The sequence below is a fragment of the Cricetulus griseus genome, chromosome 7, assembly GCF_003668045.3.
Source record: "Cricetulus griseus strain 17A/GY chromosome 7, alternate assembly CriGri-PICRH-1.0, whole genome shotgun sequence".
In the NCBI taxonomy this organism is placed as follows: Eukaryota; Metazoa; Chordata; class Mammalia; order Rodentia; family Cricetidae; genus Cricetulus; species Cricetulus griseus.
The window spans coordinates 128837903-128857434 of record NC_048600.1 but is presented as its reverse complement, the minus strand read 5'-3'; the positions used below and the strand labels follow the sequence as shown (position 1 = coordinate 128857434).

General features: G+C 47.1%; 1 protein-coding gene across 1 annotated transcript in view; it reads left to right on the top strand.

Moving 5' to 3' along the window:
* Positions 1-19532, top strand: part of Srp68 (signal recognition particle 68) — a 30286-nt gene extending 10754 nt beyond the window's left edge. Inside the window, 10 exon segments of the mRNA XM_027425607.1 lie at positions 63-145; positions 1501-1641; positions 6724-6822; positions 8071-8135; positions 13230-13386; positions 14513-14607; positions 15496-15625; positions 17723-17798; positions 18216-18268; positions 18758-19532. Coding sequence (XP_027281408.1) covers positions 63-145; positions 1501-1641; positions 6724-6822; positions 8071-8135; positions 13230-13386; positions 14513-14607; positions 15496-15625; positions 17723-17798; positions 18216-18268; positions 18758-18985 — 1127 coding nt within the window. The 3' untranslated portion in view covers positions 18986-19532.

The following is a 19532-nucleotide window of genomic DNA, read 5'->3' as shown; positions in this document are numbered from 1 at the left end:
TCACCAGAGGCAAAGTTACTGTCACTCCAAAGAAAAGACTTTCCCCTCTCTTTGTCTCTCAGGGGACCAGTCAGCTATCAATGAGCTCATGCAGATGAGACTGAGGTCTGGAGGCACAGAGGGGCTCCTCGCTGAGAAACTGGAGGTAATCTAAGATATATGTGTTTGGGAAAGGTGATTTGAAAAAGTCTAGACATAATATGTAATTCATGCATGTATTAATTACTATTAATATATGTATATTTATAGTTGTATGTACATTAAAAAACTGTTCCCTAAAAATTTAAGTATTTAACTTACATGTGTATTTATTTTCAACATATGTATATTTATATATATACTTTTGTGGGTGTGTCTGTAAACCTGGCTGGCTTGTAACTCACAGAGATCTGTCTACCTAGCCCTGCCTCCTGAGTGCTAGGATCAAAGATGTGTGTCACTACCTTGCTGTATATCTCACTACGTAGCTTGTGATGGCCTGGATCTTTTGTTTGTTTGTTTGTTTGTTTTTTTGTTTTTTCGAGACAGGGTTTCTCTGTGTAGCTTTGGAGCCTATCCTGGCACTCTCTCTGGAGACCAGGCTGGCCTTGAACTCACAGAGATCAGCCTGCCTCTGCCTCCCGAGTGCTGGGATTAAAAGGGTACGCCACCAACGCCCAGCCTTAGTCTGGATGTTGCTATGTAGACAAGGCTGGCCTTGAGCTCATAGAGATCCACCCGCCTCTGACTCCCAAGTGTTAGGATTAAGGTGTGCACCACCATGGCTGGAGACCTTTCCCCTAATTTGTGTGTGTGTGTGTGGGGGGGGGGTGTTTTCAGGCTCATTCTATATGCTGATCTTGAACTCATGATAGTCCTGCTCTGGCTTGTAAGTGTTGGGATTATAGATGTGATCCATTATACCTGGAAAGTCTATTTTCCTCCCTGAGCAAGTAACATGAATATATAGAAAAGCTGGGGGAAGAATTTTGACTTCCATTAAATAAAATTCATGATACCAGAGAAAATGCAAGTAAGTAGCAATCTTGTCTGCTCTCAGGTTGCACTGTGTTGGTTGTGGGAAGAGACAGCTGACAGGTGCACTATTTTCACCTGTCACACAGCCACCTTTAACAGCTTTAGTTTGTTTTGTTTTGTTTTGTTTTGTTTTTCCCGAGACAGGGTTTCTCTGTGTTGCTTTGTAGACCAGGCTGGCCTCGAATTCACAGAGATCTGCCTGCCTCTGCCTCCCGAGGACTGGGACTAAAGGCGTGTGCCACCACTGCCAGCCAAAGGCTTTAACTTCTTTTTTTTAAAAAAAGATTTATGTATTGTGTATACAACATTCTGCCTCCATATCTGCCTGCAGGCCAGAAGAGCACCATATCTCATTACAGATGGTTCTGAGCCGCCATGTGGCTGGTGGGAATTGAACTCAGGACCTCTGGAAGAACAATCAGTGCTCTTAACCTCTGAGCCATCTCTCCAGCCCAGCTTTAACTTTTTAAAACTGCTTTGCAGGCCTTGATCACTCAGACTCGGGCCAAGCAAGCAGCTACCATGAGTGAGGTAGAGTGGAGGGGGAGGACGGTTCCCGTGAAGATCGACAGGGTGAGGATCTTCTTACTAGGACTGGCCGACAATGAAGCCGCTATCGTCCAGGTGAGGAGGAGGGACCTATGGTGCTCCCAGCGGTGTGTGTCTAGGTCATCTAGAATTTAGGGGTGTTCATTTACCCCAAAACACAAATTATCTTAAGCTGTTTGGGAGTAGGTAAATCTAGAGATGTATTCCTTTGAATAAAATTATGTTAAAGTCAAGCATCTGGGAATTACACTTACAGGGTGGAGAATTTTACAAGGGGGAGAAGGAGCGTTGAACCGTTTGCTCACTGCAGAGGGGCACACCAGGCCAGCAGGTGGTGCAGCTGCTGTTAGACTCCTGGAGTGTGACCTGTTGTCCTCAGCATCTCGCCCTTGGGCCACCTCTCATTCAGGAAGCCTGGGTGAACCAGAACATCTGGTTCAGTATGTGCTCTGCGTGTAATAATCATGTAGACTCTGTATTTAAAGCTGCTATCTGACATAATTACCTGCTGTGGCTGACAACAGCCAGATGGAGCCACAGAGATACAGATCCCGGAGCACTCAGGTTGTGAGGCAGCAGTGATTGAGGCCCTCAGAGCTCGTCACAGGAGGAAGGGCGTCTTTTAAGACAATGAGGGACTGACCGTGGCCTCTTAGGTCAGAGGAGTGTCTAAGGCCCGGCAGTTACTGGTGAAGCCCAGGGCAGTAATGGGGCATGGAGTCTGCATTGCGGCTTGATGAGGCTGTTGAGTATCCAGACGTTCCGGCCGCTTTCCACTGGGGCTGCTTTGGGTCAGGGCGGCTTTCAACAACTGATGTATAGACTGGTCTGTATTGCACCTTGCTCTGCTATTTTGCTTTGCTTTGCTTAAAGGACAGAATGATAAAACAGCACCAGAAAATTCTTTTCCTTTTCCTTTTCTTTTTGTATTGTTTTTTGAGACAGAGTTTCTCTGTGTAGTTTGTAGACCAGATAGGCCTCCAACTCACAGAGATCTGCCTGCCTCTGCCTCCTAAGTGCTGGGATTAAAAGCATGTACCTCCACACTGGGCTTGAAGAACTAATTCTAGTTTTTGCATTTATTTTGTGAGGGACCACACATACATATATATACATGTTGCTCATGGGTAGCAAGTACACTCAGGCTGTACACTCAGTTCAGCCCCTGGCACTTGGAGGAAAGATGCAGTTCAAGATTGTCCAAAGAAGAAATTGGGAAGGAAAAATAAAATGACCACATTCCAAACTTGAGTAAATCCAGTCAGCCATGTCAGCTCATCTAGTCATTAGTTGAAGTATGTGCTTGCAGAATTAAACGCATTCCTTCTGTTTACCACCCATCACATCACACATAATAGCAGGTTGCTTCCTAGGGGCCTCTTCCAGGCTGTCTGTTATCAGACTTGCACTGCACGTGGCCCACAGCACCGAGAGTGGTGATGCAGCAAAGCTTTGCTGTAGAAGGGGTTTTGTTGCTTGTTTGGTTTTGGTTTTGCAGGGCTGGGGACAAAACCCAGACCCTGGAGCATGATAGGCAATCACTCTTCTGTGGAGTTACACCTCAGCTGCTCTTCATGTTTTTTTCTGTTCCAAATAGGTTCTTGGTCTGAAGCCTGGCACTCGCTCTGTAGACCAGGCTGACTTCAAACTCACAGAGATCCACCTGTCTCTACCTCCCGAGTGCTGGGACTAAAGGCGTGTGTCACCACCAACAGGCTTATTTTTTATTCTTAATACTTGGTCAGTCCCTAGGGGTCACTGGCAGTTGTAATGTGAGGTTATTTTTTGGCAGCTTGTTTTCAGAGATTTTAACTATTTGCAAGCTTGGTAATTTTTTCCTCCTTCGATTTTGGGGGGTGAGGAGCCTGTTCATTTTGTTTATTTTATTTATTAATATTACATTTTAAGTATGTTTATTGTGAGGGTGGGAGAGTTGAATGCCACAGCACACAGGTGGAGGCCAGGGGACAACTTGAGAAATGTCAACTCTCTCTGTCCACCATGGTAATCTGATGAGGATGATTATTATTATTATTATTATTATTAATGTCTAGGATGGAGAACATTTACCCTTAAAAAAAAAGGAGAAACCCAAACAAAACATTTTCTTTACCGTATTTCCGTGTGTTTCTCTCTTCTGGACCTCTCTCAGGGCTGGGTGAGGCTTTGTTCTGTCCTCTTGGTTCTCCTTTGGGTGTGGTGGGGAATGTGGTTAGGCTTGCCTTGTGTGTCTCTTAGTCACACAGCCCCATCTTCCAAGAATTTCTATCAACAAGTGAAAACAACCCAGGAATCCCTTTACTAGCAGGAGACACTGGAGACCAGTGCCCTTGCACCGGCTGGCCTGGAGGCACCTCTTGGGAAAAGAGCCTGAGGTGCACCCTGAATGCTTGGAGTTCCATAAAACAGGTCTAGAATTTATTGATTGACACTAGTAGGTAGCTCCTCAATTCTAGGCTTCAGACCCTGTGCCACAGGCGCACCCGGGAACAGGCCAGCCAAGCCACACATCCTTATGCAGGGAGTTTGTCCTTTGTGTTTAGAACACATCCCTGCAGAGGGGAGTCCTGTCTCTGCATGTTGAAGGCGTGTCTCCTTTTGGGAGTCATCTTGGCATCAAGTATAGGTTCTAGAAAAAATGTGAGCTGTAAATATATAAAGACTTCCTCTTTGGTGACATTTTGCCCTGGGCAGGAAGATTCATGGCAAGTTCTCAGATTCTTGGTGGTCTCTGAGTCACTGAGCAGTGTTAGCAGCACATGGAAAACAAGTAAGTCCTTCCCTTCAGACATGGCTTTTCCTTCATTGTGGAATATCTTCATAAATAAAATCCTTAATGAAATTTCGGATATGTGGGAGCAGCTGGTGAGGGCAGGGAAGAGAGTTAGCATTCTGGCACCCTTTAATTTTTAGCGTGAACATTGCCTACCAATAGGAAGGAAGACAGAACCCATAGTCACACAGCTTAGTGGAAAGAAGTGGTGTGTTTGTGAGATAATGTGGATTCAAACTGGTGGTTTGACTATTTGAGTTCTTAAGTGATGCCAGAGGTGTTCCCGTGTGTTACTCAGTTGTCACAGTTCCACAGAAATCTTACATTGAAAAATTCAGTCAGAGCTCAGCAGCGGTGACATGCCTATAATCCCAGCACTCAGGAGGCAGAGGCAGGCGGATCTCTGAATTTGAGGCCAGCCTGGTCTCCAGAGCAAATGCCAGGACTACTAGGGCCATAGAGAGAAACCCTGTCTCAAACAAATAAAAACTAGTCAGAGATTGATTAGATGATTATGAGGGATCTTCTGTGGAGTGACCCTGGACAGACAGAACTGTGACATGTGGTATGTGTTCAATACCACAGATACTTAGCCCCACAGCTGCACGTGCTGACAGGTAGTGCTTTGCGGAGTGTGGCTAGAGCCCTTGTCCATCCTCTGTTTGGAAGCAGGCAACGCCCTGGTGTGGGAACGAGCTGATGGGTCCTTGTTTACCTTCAAATTATAGGAAGCCTTGGCTCTGATTTGTCTCAAGTTAGTGAGGGACAGGAAAGTCAAGCGCTCCATAAGTGGAAGGGTCTGTTTGGTTTAGATTGGGCAATTCTCAGGGAGATTTTCTCTAAGTCCCTTCGTCTCTTAACGGGAGTGGGCCTTCTGGGCGGCCTTCAGTGCTTCCTGAGAGGCCGTTTGGATGTTGGTGTTTTTTCTGGTTGGCTTTTAGTTCTGTGGAAAGTCAAACATACTCCTGGAATGCTGCTGCTTTCAGTGGGCCTGCCAGTAGCACGGGTCTGTCTGCTTTCTGCCTTTTGTCCTTCCCCTGCTCAGTGAGATTCTTTAGGATAATGTGGCGTGGCAGGCGTTAAGTTAATGAATCACTTTGTCATTTATCCAAGCAGTGTAGCGGGGGGTGACGCCCAGCACTTATACAAAGATTGTCACCCTGTTCTTGTCAACCCTTTCTGCCCAAAAGTTTTTCTTGGGTTGACCATTGGACACGGAATGTCTAGAGAAAACAACTTAATCTGACATTTAGGAGAAATACCTTTTTGGTTGGATATTGGTTTAGTAATGTCTGTGTCTTGCTTGAATCTGAAACAAATCAAACTGCAGATTGGCTCATATTTGTAAAGGTAATTTACAGACCTATCCTGTGAGCCATACTGACGCCATGTTCAGGAGTTTGGTCGGGCCTGCTCACAAAAGATTGTCGTGGCAGGGCTTGTTGACTGTCCACGTTTCCTCAAAGAGGGAGGGTGCTGGTAGGGCCATAGCACTGTCACCCGAGTATCCAGCCACCCCTCCCAAACAGTTGTGTGCTATTCTGCCCTAGTAGCATAGGACCTCAGGAGAAAGGCTAAGGGAGGGGACTCCATCTGTACAGGCCTGGAGGAGCCATTACCCCCGTTGGATACAGACTTCAGTGTGTGAGCTTTAAGGTCACCCACTGCTCTGTAAGTCTGATAAACTCATGGGTTCTCCAGAGAGAGCAGTGGCGTACGTTTGCTGGTCACCGGGATCAGTGGAGAGATGGATGCTTTTGTATAGGGAAGGAGCTGTAGCACTCAAAGGACAGTTCTGTTGACATGCAACAACAGCTTGACAACAGAAGAAACATCTGCTGTGTTCGTCTTCGGTGTGAGGAAGCTGCATCCCAAGGGGGTCAGTAGGCTTCCCCAGGGGCACTAGGTGATGGCCGTTAGCAGAGGTAGAATTGTTAGAGGTAAGTTCTGTGATGGGGAGACATGCAAAGCACCAGGGGTCATGGCAGTTTGAGATGATGCCTGCGGACATGGCATTCTTCAGTGCGTTTACCTTTTCAGTTTAGTTTCCATCGTAGTATGCGGTGGATAAGAGCATCGTATGCACAGTGACATGTAAAAGGATCCACGAGGGCTGGAGCTCTCAGAGGACCCAGGTTCAGTTCCTAGGACGTGTGTTGAGTGACTCACAACTCTAGCTTGGGGAATTGGACACCTTCTGGCCTGCATGGACACCTGTGCTCATGTGCATACACAGACAAGTACATTATGTACATAATTTAAAATAAAATTTTAAGGATGTCTTGGGTCAGGCAAGAGTGTAAGTGCGGTGGAGGATCAGATTACTACTGAGCCCTCCTCCAGTTTGCTCAAAAAAGTCTTTTGCTCCATTTGCCACTGTTTAGGCTGAAAGTGAAGAAACAAAGGAGCGGCTGTTCGAGTCCATGCTCAGCGAGTGTCGAGACGCCCTACAAGCTGTGCGGGAAGAGCTCAAGCCCGATCAGGTGCTGGATCCTCCCCAATCTGCCCTGTCCTCAGGGGTGGCCACAGGGTCCCTTTGTCACTCTCTTAGCCTTCAGGGCGTTTGCAGATGTGATCATCTTATTAGTAACACAGACCTCTGGGCTCCATCAGGGTTGGGACTTTGTTCTCATGGCCTGTTGTTCATAGTGGTCATGCCGTGGTTTCAGCCTCTTGTCTCCAGGAGCACTCTTGGTGTGTGGTGCTCCCTTTTCCTAATAGTTGTTCCTTTCAGGCTTCTGGATTGAAAACCTAAGAACCATTTTATCTCCGTGTCACCACAGCATAGTCCTCCCTTACAGTGTCTCCCCTGTTGATGACTCCACCTGTTGGTGTTTTGTAGAAACAGAATCTAGCTGTGTAGCCCAAGGTAGACTCCATCTCACTCTCCTTGCCTCAGCCTTTGGAGAGCTGGGCTTGCAGAGGTTGGGAGCCACAACTGGTCTCCACCTGTTCTTATATGGCGTTTTGACTTACACAGAGATGGCCATAAAGGTGAGGTGTTCACACCTGTAATTTTAACATGCTGCAGACAGAGGCAGGAGGATTGCCAGTTTGATAACTGAAGAACACTTAAATATTCATACCAGCAGTCTCTTCTACCACGTACGGTGACATCTTCATGCTGGAGATTAAAGATGCGGATGGCTCTGGGGCTGTTCCCCAGCTGCTCTCAGCTGTGACAGCACAGGCTAGACCAGGCATAGTAGACTTGGGGTCTACAGCAAACCTACAGTGGTGCTATCTATGGTCATGACTCCTTTTTTGTTTCATGGTTCTATCCGTTGAACTGGGGCCTTGTGCATGTTAGCAAGTCTATGGGGTTTGTTTGTTTTTAATACTTTGAGCCAAGATCTCATTAATTTTCCTAGACTCGACACAAACTTAGGCTCTCCCTTTCTCAGCCTCTTGAGAAGCTAGGACTGCAGGTGTTTGTCCCTACATCTGGTCGGATTGTCTGGTTGTAGTGATTGGGATAAAACACTGGGAACAGAGGGCAGGAAATCTCAGTGTTGTTGCTCAGTATTCCGTCACTCAAGGCTCAGTTTTTTATCAGCAGCACTGGGTAATCTTGTCATGTTTGTAGTGTTAATAGGTCTTGGTTTCTGGTTTCTGGGGGTGCAACACTTGGAGAATTTGTGGGTCTGTGCAGGGAACTTCATGGACCGTGGTACTGAGGGCACTGAGGACCAAGGCCAAGAGCTTTACCTGCATCTTCTTTACCTTTTCAGAAGCAGAGAGATTATACCCTTGATGGCGAGTCGGGGAAGGTATCTAATCTCCAGTACCTGCACAGGTGAGGCCAGCTTACTCCTGTGTGTGTGTTCCGTTTAGATGTTGATTTTATGTGTGTAGGCACCTTCATGTGTATCTGTGCACATCATCTCTTCAGTATATCTGAACTAAACAAACTGGGCTTGTTTTTAGTTACGTGCTTTAGGCTTAACCTTGAAACATATACAGAAGGCCAAATCAAGCCTGTCCCTGGAAGTGAGTTACATTTGTACTCAGCACGGCGCCAAGCATAGTTCTGAGCACGTTAAAGAACTTGATCATCTATGACTTAACATTGACATGCATGTCCTAATTATCCTTAATGCTTTATAAGGAGCTAGCAGCTTTAATAAGATTAGGATTTTACAGCTTCATCCTTATTACGTTTTAGTCTTAAAAATTATAATTTTGAATTGAAGCTCTCTTAGTATCAAAATAAAACTTTAAAATCATAAATGTAGCCCATAGACTGAGAATTTTATAAAACCATAAATATCATCCATAGAGAACTTAGAAGCCTTATATTACTATTTTTTGATCCTTGTATACCATTAAAGAATATTATAGTTTCTTGTATGACTCAGTTTATCCAAATATAAAAGTTGATGACAAAGAGGATGGTCATATATCTTTAAGTTAGTTATTGTTAATCTGAGTAGACCTTAGGAATTTATAAACCTTGTTTATCAAATATTTTTTATTTATTAAACATGTTTTTCACTTAAAAATTTCAAAACAAAAATCATATAAAAATCTGTCCTAATCCAAACTATCTTAGGGAACTAAAACGGAGGTAACCAGAGTTGAGTTCAAGTTACATATAAGCATGTAACAGCAAATTAAGATTACATATATATATATATATATATATATATATATATATATATATATAGTTGTTTTTTAATTTTTTTAAGATGATTTCTTTGCTTGGAATTTTATAGGTTTCCCCTGCCCGCCCCCCACCTCTCCCACACACAATGGTCTTACAGATCCTAAGAGAAAGGTTGCATTTTAGTAAGAGTTTTGAATATCTATGATCTTGAAGAGGAACCAGTTTTGTAAACAAGAACCAAGAGGGAGAAGTCAAAGAACTAGACATCTTTACATTTAGCCATCCTAATTTTTAATATAAATCCTCTTTTAAAAAAAAAATTGAAATAACATGAGACATTACAGTAATAGAGTCACTTTTTTTTTTTTTTTCCTGAGACAGGGTTTCTCTGTGGCTTTGGAGGCTGTCCTGGAACTTGCTCTTGTAAACCAGGCTGGTCTCAAACTCATAGAGATATGCCTGTGTCTGCCTCCCGAGTGCTGGGACTAAAGGCGTGTGTCACCAACGCCCAGATTTTTTTTTAAAAAAAGATTTGTTATGTATAGTGTGTTCTGCCTGCATGCCAGAAGAGGGCCCCAGATCTCATAACGGATGGTTGTGAGCCACCATGTGGTTGCTGGGAATTGAACTCAGGATCTCTGGAAGAGTAGCCTCTGCTCTTAACCGCTGAGCCATCTCTCTAGCCCTGTTTTACAAATTTTTAACCATATCCAGTAAGTTTTCAAATCTTAAGTACAGAAAGTTTATATTTACCTGTTTTGTTTCCTTTCTTTGTCCTAGAGTCAAATGATCTCTGACCTAGGACACAGATTTTTGAGGAAATTTTTAAACACCCATGCTTGGGTTCGAAGAGGGAGACCACACCCCAACTCCAGAGCCAGCTTTTAATAAAGTAGAACAGCATAATAAAATATTTTAATATTAACCATACCCAAAAGACATCCAGAATCAAATCCAATGATCAGAGGGCGAGACCACGGAAATGAGAGGTTTAGAGATAAGAACTCTGGGTGCCAGACTGCTGCTACAGGACAGTAAGCAGCAGGTGGCAGAACAGGGCACTTGTGATGCCCTGGAGGGCCAGGCATCAGGAGCCCCACATCACTCCAGCCCAGCAGCAGGGGGGTGGCCAAAACCAGAGCTTCTTGATCAGAGACAGGATCCAGCTGGGAGACAGACTAAGCTGGAAAAAGACATCTTTCAGAAGCAGGGTGAGGGAAAAGGTAGAGAAGTACCTGATGTATCTATGGGACTTAGACAGCAGGCTCCTGCAAGCCAATGAGAGGGACACAGAGCAAACTCTAGTGAAGAGCTAGCATAGAGGCAGCCAGGAGCAGTCTACCTCATGGAATTCCTGAAAATGTTGCATGGAACTCCAGGGGCAGTTTGACTTTGTTCAGTTTGAATTCTCATCTCTGCCACAAAACTTGAAAACACAATTCCAACAGACTATATAGAGAACAGAAGAAGATAGTGCAAGAACAGAATCAGGAAAAATGAAAAGACACAAACAAACAAACTCAGATATAGGGTGGCCTCTTCATTCATACACCAAAACCAGGAGGACAATAGAGGGTCCCCTCTGCCCCAGAGACAGGGTGTGTAGTCTTTTCAGAACTTGCCTTTTGTCTCTCCAAATGTCCAGATTCCAAAACAAAATAGAATTTCTCACTCTTTGGTCCAAGCTTCAGAAGTATGTTGGCCATCAGTTCTTCTAGTTTCAAATTTGGAGCCATTCAGTCTGGTTTTGCTAGGGCCTGTCAAGTTCACTTTGGACTTGTTTCCTCGGGGGGTCTATCCCAGACCCCTGGTGCAAAGTCTGAGGTTTCCCAGGGATCTCCCTGGGGCGTCCAAATGTTACGGAGTTTGTGATACCCCCCCCCAAGACTATAGACTCAATATAATTATAATTTAAAAAATTATTAGATGCTAGCCAGACAGTCTCTGAGCCAAATTTGAGATTGCTGTGGAGGAGGAGGAGGAGGGGAAAACCACACAAAAACCTTCAATATCTATGTAAGCTAGTAAAAACTCTTCTGTTCTGCCAAATTAAGTAATTAAGGCAACTCAAAACAATCTCTGGGTATCTGAAGCAGAAGAGAAAAAAAGCCACTCATATCATGACAGATGTACGTTTTGAGGCAGGGAGTGGGTCACTGAGTCAGGGTTGCTGGGACTTAACTTCCAGTGACTGGAGTCAAAGACAAACAGCTGGTGGGTACCAAGATGATGCCCAGTGTCAAATGGAGCCTCTTTGGGCATAACAAATCCTCCTGCCTCAGTCTTTAGCATGGTGCAATTTCAGGCATGAACCACTACACCCAGCCTGAGCCAGTAACTTTGGAGCTGCTGTGACCCAGAGGTCACTCCCTTTCCCTCTCCCAAGCTCTTCACTCTTGTGAGCATCTTAAGTTGTCACTTTCACATTTTAGTAAGTTCAGCTCCACTCAGTTCCACCTGCAGCTCTTTGTGTCAGACCAGATCTGCCTGGCTTTTTCCTGTGCGGCTGGCTTGGCCACCCGTCTGTGTGCTTGTGGCGTTTTCTGCTCCATCATGTGTGGCTGCTGCTGTCAAGTGGCAGATGTGCCCTGGCCTGTGTCATAAACTTCGGCTTGTGTGCTTGATGGCGGCTTTTCTTCCCCTCAGTGCGTTTGTGTGTTTGGTTTAGAGGCAGAGTCTTTGTTTGTAGCCCAGCCTGGCCTGGAACTTTTCGTGCAGCCCAGATTTGCAGCAGACTCGCAGCAGGCCTTCAGTCTCAGTCTCCAGGTGCTGGATTGCAGGCCTCACCTGCTCACCTGGCCTCTTTTGCCCTCTTATGCACATGCTTGAATTCCCTTGTCAGTTTCATTTTTCTTTCTCTTCTTTTGAAATAGTGTAGGGTTTGGGAGACATATATATATTTTAAGATGTGTTAGGCCCTCACGTCTCGCTAGCTGTGGAGCACAGGAAGCCTTGCTGTTTCTTCTCAGAGAAAAAGGAAAAAGAGTATCTTTTTTTTTTTAAGCACACAGAAGAGTTTATCACCTGAAAGAAATTCTGCTTCTCACTCAGCTTTCCTTTGCATTTGACCTTGAAATGTTTAAGTTGGTTGCCGACCGCTTAGAACTCAGGTGGTAAATGTCTTCCTCCGTCTTCCGCCCTTCCACTCCCTAGCTTTGGTTGTTTTGTTTGAGCAAAGTTGAAGGTTATTGAGAGACTCTATTGAAAGTAATGGATGCTTCTCATAAACACTCAGCTCCAGGGGGTCTAGGGTAGGGTGCAACCTGGTGATGAGGTGCATACTGTAGGCCCCCAGCCACCAAGTGTGCGCGCGCACACACACACACACACACACACACACACACACACACACACACACACACACACACACACACACACACACACACACCGTCCTTGTCACACTTGATCTCCATTCTTGAACTCAATCTGTGAATGTCATATTGACTGGCAGGTGACTCAGGTCCTTGGTATATCAAACAGGGTTAGCTGGTAGATGTTATCTGATTCATCAGCTGAGGAGGAAAAGCTCCTGGAGAGCTGCACATCTGTGTGCTTTAGAGCCCCAAAGTGAGTTGAGCTCACCTTCTGACCTGGAGCAAGGCCAGTGAAGCCCTTGCTCTGAGGTCACCTTCCACCTTCGGAGGTGGCTGGTTCAGGACATGTGGGGGTTTCCACTCTCCTAAGATTGCCACGGTTGGGAGAGCAGCTTTGGGACAAAAAGGATGAGTTAGAAGTCAGGTAGCTTTTGTATTTTCACGAAACTTTGTGAGTCTATACCTGCTCATGTATAATAGCTTCTTTGAGGAAAATTTCCCTCATAACCTTCTCACCTATTTCTCAAATTTAACTTTTTGCTTACTTTAGCATTTTTACACATTTACTTCGGTTATCTCAAAAACTGTGGCTATTCTTATATTCCCAGGGTAGCTGTAGTCTCCCCTGCTTCTCACTTGTTCCCCTGAGCTGTGTCCCACAAGGCTTTCTCACTTCTCAGCCCTGTTCAGCCTCTTAGAGTAACCCCTTGTGACTAGTGTGAGTGGGACCATGTAGTGAGAACACATTGCCTTCCTCTAGAAACTGGCTGCTGTTTCCTGAAGACTAGTGATGCCCTCTGAAACTGGGAGCTTCGCGGCCTTGGGAAAGGGTGTGAAGGGCCAGGTAGCCTTGCTGTGTGACCCCCTAGCCTTACCCCACTGCCCCAGGTCAGCCCCCAGTCACTGCAGTAGTCTTCTGAAAACATGAGCCTCCTTGAATGTCACCTGAGTCAGCATGTGGTCCTTGCAGCTACCTGACCTACATCAAGCTGTCAACAGCCATCAGGCGGAATGAGAGCATGGCTAAAGGCCTGCACAGGGCCCTGCTGCAGCAACAACCAGAAGATGACAGCAAACGTTCTCCCAGGCCTCAGGACCTGATCCGGCTCTATGATATCATTCTGCAGGTAACCCTTGGGGCCTGGAGAGGCAGCCTGTCCTCTGCTGTCTCTGAGCACAAAATGGTTTGGGTAGTGAACGTCTGTCGAGAGCCTGGAGGGACTGGTAGCTGGGTGGAACACAAGGAAAGGTCTTGGAGTAATACAGAAGCCTAGTGCTCCATATTTCAGGCATTTTGGGGTGTTGATAAATGCACTCACAGGCATTCACTGAGTGAGTGCTTCCCCTGTGTAAGATACTCAAAGGTGTGAGGGCATCCAGAGACTGAATCATACTGTGTCGCCTGCTGCAAGTTGGTCAGTTAGTAAGCTTGCTACACATAAGCCAGGCATGGTGAGTCACACCTGGAATGCTAATGCTACACTTGGGATGTCCATGAAACTGTGTAGTGAGTTCAAGGTCAGCCGGGGCTCTATGGACCCTGCATCTTTGCTCCTCTTTGGAGAACCCGAGTTTGGTTCCCAGAATTCAACTGTAGCTATAGCTCCAGCTCCTGTGGATCTGACACCTTCCTTCTTCTGGTCTCTTTGCACCCTGCACAGGTGGCATACACAAATACACATGCACATAAATAATAAAAAAGATAGCACTGGTCCTTTAATCCCACACTTGGGAGGCAGAGGCAGGCAGATCTGTTAATTTGAGGCCTGCTGGATCTGTGTACTGAGTGAGTTCCAGGACTGCCAGGGCTATGTAATAGAGAGACCCTGTCTCCAAAAAAAAAAAAAAAAAAAAACCAAGAGAGGAATTTTAAGTAGAGAAGAGCTGAGAAAGATATCTGATGCCAACCCGTCCTGCATGTGCACACCTATGTACATGCATGTAGGTACATGCATACAACACACTAGCTGCCTGGCAAATGAGTGGACCCATATAAAGAGGAGGCTTTCCAGTCTGTGTGGTCTAAGGAGTCCTTGAAGGTTGCTGAGAAGAGTTGAGTGGTAGAGGACAAAAGCACTTTTTGTGTGGGGACCGGAGGGGACACCAGGCCAGCCGTTGGCAGGTCACACTTTCCTGACTTCCCATTATTTTGAGTGTGGACTCTCTTTCTCTGCCCTATCTGTTCCTAAAAGGTCTTCTGACAAGATCGCTCTGAGGCTTCTCACGGGTTTTCTTGTTGCATCTGTTGTACAGAATCTGGCGGAACTGCTGCAGCTTCCTGGCTTAGAAGAGGACAGAGCCTTCCAGAAAGAGATAGGCCTCAAGACCCTGGTGTTCAAAGCTTACAGGTAAAGCCCTTCAAGATGAGCAGAGCTACGCTGTCATTGCAGCAGTGAGCTGGCAGCTTGTACTGCGCTGTGGGACACACGGTCATTGCCAGGAACTGTGACTGCCTGGCTACGCAGAGGATGCTCAGTGTTTACAGGAAGTCCTTGGCAAAGATGGCAGCAGTAGTCTCCAGACTTCTTCATCCACATTTCTGATAGACTTCAGAGTTATTTCTCTTGCTTCTTCCCTCCCAGTGAAAGCACTAGGAGAGCCAGGCCTTGGGAAGGGCGTTGGCTGACTAGAGTAGCCGGTCCAGGGAGTCCGAGCTGAGCCGGATGAAGCTGGGCATCTCAGTTCCTGGGATGAGGCGAGGTGTGGCTCACTCAAAAGTAGACTGTTTATCAAGGCCACGGATCTAGGCAGACGGCAGAGTAGTGAGCATGCCCTCATGTGTCGCTGGCTCTCAAGCTCTTGTGCTCTCAAGGGCTCCCTGCCTTTGCTCATGTGTTGCTTCTGTTGTGTCAGGGGCAACAGGAAGGTTCTGGTGGGCCCCATAGAATTTTGGTTTGGGATGAATAAATAGTTGTTACTTAGACTTGGGGGCATGGGTGAGTGGGGGTTCATGTTGGACCTGGCCAGCACTCTCCCTTCCTGCCTCTAGTTACACCGTCCTTGGGAGCCGCCTCCTCTGCTGCCCACCAGTGGGGCTGCAGAGCTGGGGTCCCTGGGCACACTTGGAAGTGTGCCAGCGCACAGATTGCTGATGGGTGCTGAGGGTGAGGCTAGGTTCCCTGGCAGTGACCTGAGCTAAGAATCCTGTTTCCAGACTTAACATTAAGCCTGACAGCAGGGACAACCTTGGTGTTACGCAGCTGTGGCTTTAGAGTGCTGTGGCTTTTCCCCGTCAGGTGTTTTTTCATTGCTCAGTCCTATGTGCTGGTGAAGAAGTGGAGCGAAGCCCTCGTGCTGTACGACAGGGTTCTGAAATATGCCGACGAGGTCAGTGCTGATGGCGGAGCCTTCAAGAACAGCCTGAAGGTGAGCTGGGCATCTCTCTGTGTTTCCAGGCCTTAGTGAGGGACACAGGGACTGTGAGGGGACAGCAGCTGGCAGCTCCCGAGGAAGCTGTTCCCCTCCTGTCACCTGAGTCATCTCATGTGTGACCTCCCCTGCTCCAGGCCTGAGGAGGAGTTAGCTGTGACAGAGCCATTTCATCCAGCTATGAAAGGACATACCTGTAATCCTGTCCCTGCAGAGGCTGAGGCTGCAGGGTTAGGAGAGTGAAACTAGTCTAGGCCTCACAGCAAGCCCAGTGTCAGCCTTGACTTCACAGGAAAAGCCCAGCTCCAGAATAGAGTGGGAAATGCCACTTCTCTGGTTAAAAAGAACAAACCCGTGTATTGTTCTCAAATTGGCTACTTACTGAAATCATCTGGAAAAATTTGGTTTTTTGGAGACAGGGTTTCTCTGTGTAGCTTTGGAGCCTATCCTGGCACTCGCTCTGGAGACCAGGCTGGCCTTGAACTCACAGAGATCCGAATCTGGCAAAATTTTAAGTCGATGGATGGAGTGGACACTGGGGTGTTTGAAGCTCCAGAGTGGTTCTGATATCAACCTAAGACCTTGCTGAGACCTTCTGCATAGAGGCTGCTCAGGACTCTGCCTTTAGAGATGTGGACTCCAGCACTTTGACCTGCTGTCCCAGCACCCAGGCAGTGGGGGCAGGAGGCCCTTGAGCTCCAGGCCAGCCTGGGCTGCATAATGAGTTCTAGACCAATAGGGCTACACAGACCCTTAAAAGTTAAATAAGCAATAACTGGCTATGTAGAGGAATCCATGTTCTGTAAGTAGAGCCTATTTAGAGACAAAGTGGTGTTAGAGGTGTGGTCACAGGCCAGCACAGGGCCACAGCTGTGCACGCACACGCCACACCATGCCCCAGAGAAAACCTGACTTTGACCTCCAGAGAGCGTGTAGATTGGTGAAGCCACTGTCTTGCTCACAGCAGTCCATTTGTGAACACAGCTGGACTGTCACTGAGTGGCAGAGCATTGCTCAAAGTGCCCAGGTCCCTGAGTTCAGTTCTCAGCTCAGATGACAGAGAAGTCAGAGGCCAGTAGTAGTTGAGAGGGACTCAGCACTCAGAGGCAGAGACAGGCGGATCTGTGTGTGTTTGAAGCCAGCCTGGTCTACAGAGAGAGTTCCAGGACAGGCTCCAAAGCCACAGAGAAACCCTGCCTCGAAAAGAAAGAAAGAAAGAAAGAAAGAAAGAAAGAAAGAAAGAAAGAAAGAAAGAAAGAAAGAAAGAAAGAAAAAGAATTGGTGGTGGTGGCATTGTGGCACCCATTTGTAGTCACAGCACTGGGAAGGCTGAGGCAGGAGGAGCACTGTGAGTTCAGCCAGCCCTGGAGCCTCAGTGAGACCCTGTCTCTGCAGGGGTGGGGGGGGAAGAATGGGACGGGACAGCTGCACAGGGATGAGATGAAGTGGTTGAGGCCCTGACATCCCACCTATGTTCTTGGGGCAGGGCTGGCCCAGTATTTGCTCTTGCCATGCTGCAGGGGCTCTGGTTTGCCAGATGAAGTCCAGAGCGGCCACCCCAGTGAACTCCTGAAGGTGGAATTAGTAGTTGTGTGCACTCTGGGGTCTGGCATGGGCTGCACTTAGAGCTTGACAAGCCCTGTTAATGCTCTTTCGGGCATTGTTGTTTGAGCTGTGTCAGCCTTTCCCAGGTTGGCCTCGAACTCACTGTGTAGCTGAGGCTGGCCTTAAACATTGAGGTTCTCCTGCCTCTACCTCCCAAGTGCTAGGATTAAAAGGCATTAGCCACCAGGCCCAGCATGTATAGTAGACATTTTTTAAAAAAAGACGTTTTTTGTTTGTTTCAAAACAAGGTCCCAGAACTCGTTCTATAGATCAGACTGCCTCAAACTCAGAAATCCACCTGCTTCTGCTTCCCAGAGTGTTGTGATTAAAGGTGTGCTGCACCACTTCCTGGCTGACTTTTTCTGTTTCTCTCTCTTTCTTTTTCTTTTTTTTTTTTTTTTTAAATCTGAAAAGTCTCACAAACCCCCCGTGGGACCTGACACAGGTCCATGTTTCCTGCTGATGAGTGTGTATTCTCTGTTCCTGCAGGACCTGCCTGATGTGCAAGAGCTCATCACTCAAGTGAGGTCAGAGAAGTGCTCGCTGCAGGCCGCAGCCATCCTGGGTGAGCCACCTCCCTGGTCTTGGCAGTGTCCCCAGACTCCTATACCTCTGCTTCCACACCCTACACCATGATTTTACTATAGCAAGTGTTGTTGGAGTTATTCTCTTAGATTGCTATTTTCCTAGCCTTATTGTCTGCCACACTCGGCACTGAGCCGTGTAAGGGGTTGGAAAAGCCCTGTCCCTGCTGCCCCTTCTCCTTAGCATGTTCCAAGCTCTACAGCTCCTGTGGGTTGACCACAGTGGATCTGAGCTTCATCACTGTTCATCCAGGAGGGAAGCCCCACTCTCTGTCTGTCCCTACTGACTAGCTTTACTCTGCATTTAGAGCCATGCTTACCACAGTGGTTTGGAAAAGCCTTATTGTGGCAAGCATGTGCAGAGTCCCTGTCTCACAGAATCCCTGTGAAATTTCCAGATGCAAATGACTCCCATCAAGCAGAGCCCTCCTCTCAAGTCAAAGACAATAAGGTAAGGCAGCTGTGGCTCTAGGCTTCCCCTGCTTCCTCCCTTTTCTTTCCCAGACACCCACAGGCGACGCAGATGTCTTGTTAGCTTTCCATATCCCTAGGGAAGTGGAGAACAGTCTTGCCTCCAGTGTCAGTGACAAAGTTGGGAATGAATGTGCCGCTGTAGAGATGGCTTAGCGGTTAAGGTTTGATTTCATGCACCGGTGTGATGGCTCATAACCATCCCTGACTTCAGTTCTAGGGGAGCCAAAGCCCTTCTGACTCTGCAGGCACTAGGCATGCAGGTGGTGCATCCATACACACAAAACAGAAGCAATAATAATAGTAAAAGGTAATTTCGGAACATGCCGTGTAAGCATTCGGGCCTGTGTTGACATGCGTACACACACTGAGGCCTGAAAGAAACCACATGAACCACATGTAGACTGCATGCCCTGCACAGCAAACACCACCATGGGCTTTCTGATGGATGTTTTCATCTGTCTTCCAGCCTCTGGTTGAACGGTTTGAGACCTTTTGCTTGGACCCTTCCCTCGTCACCAAGCAAGCCAGCCTCGTGCACTTTCCACCAGGCTTCCAGCCCATCCCTTGCAAGCCTTTGTTTTTTGACCTGGCCCTCAACCATGTGGCCTTCCCACCCCTTGAGGACAAGTTGGAGCAGAAGACCAAGAGTGGCCTCACAGGATACATCAAGGGCATCTTTGGATTCAGGAGCTAACCAGGCTCTTCCTCAGGGGCAGGGAGGTCCTGACTTACTCTGTATTGTGAGACAGACAGCAAGTTCCAAGGCATTAAATCTAGGTCTGCAATGGCAAGGGCAGAGCTCAGCACCCTCAGCCCTGCGTCCCTACATCTTGTGTGTTTGTGACTTAACTTTCATAGCTGTCATCTTCTGGGCTGAGTCGGGGTCTCTCTGTCCCCTGTGCCTCCTGGGGACTGCTGTGTCCTGGCTCTTGTAAGCCATGGCTGATCACTTTCGGTCACTAATGTGTTCTGGGTTCCACACCAGGCTTTCGGGGGCGGGGGCTTGGGAGTGTTTGTCATGTGTCCTCAGGCCTGTGGATTTGAAACAAACTCCTCCTTGCTGTGAGCTTCCAAAGCCTCCTGAAGTTTGTCAGTGGCTGAAACATGGGCAGTGTCCCCCAGAGTTACGGTCAGCCTTACCCCCTCCTCCTCCAAGAACAAGCAGAGCGCTCTATTTTTAACTATGTTACACTCATGAACGATGAAACCAAATCTTTATTAAAAGGCAAAGATGATGGAAA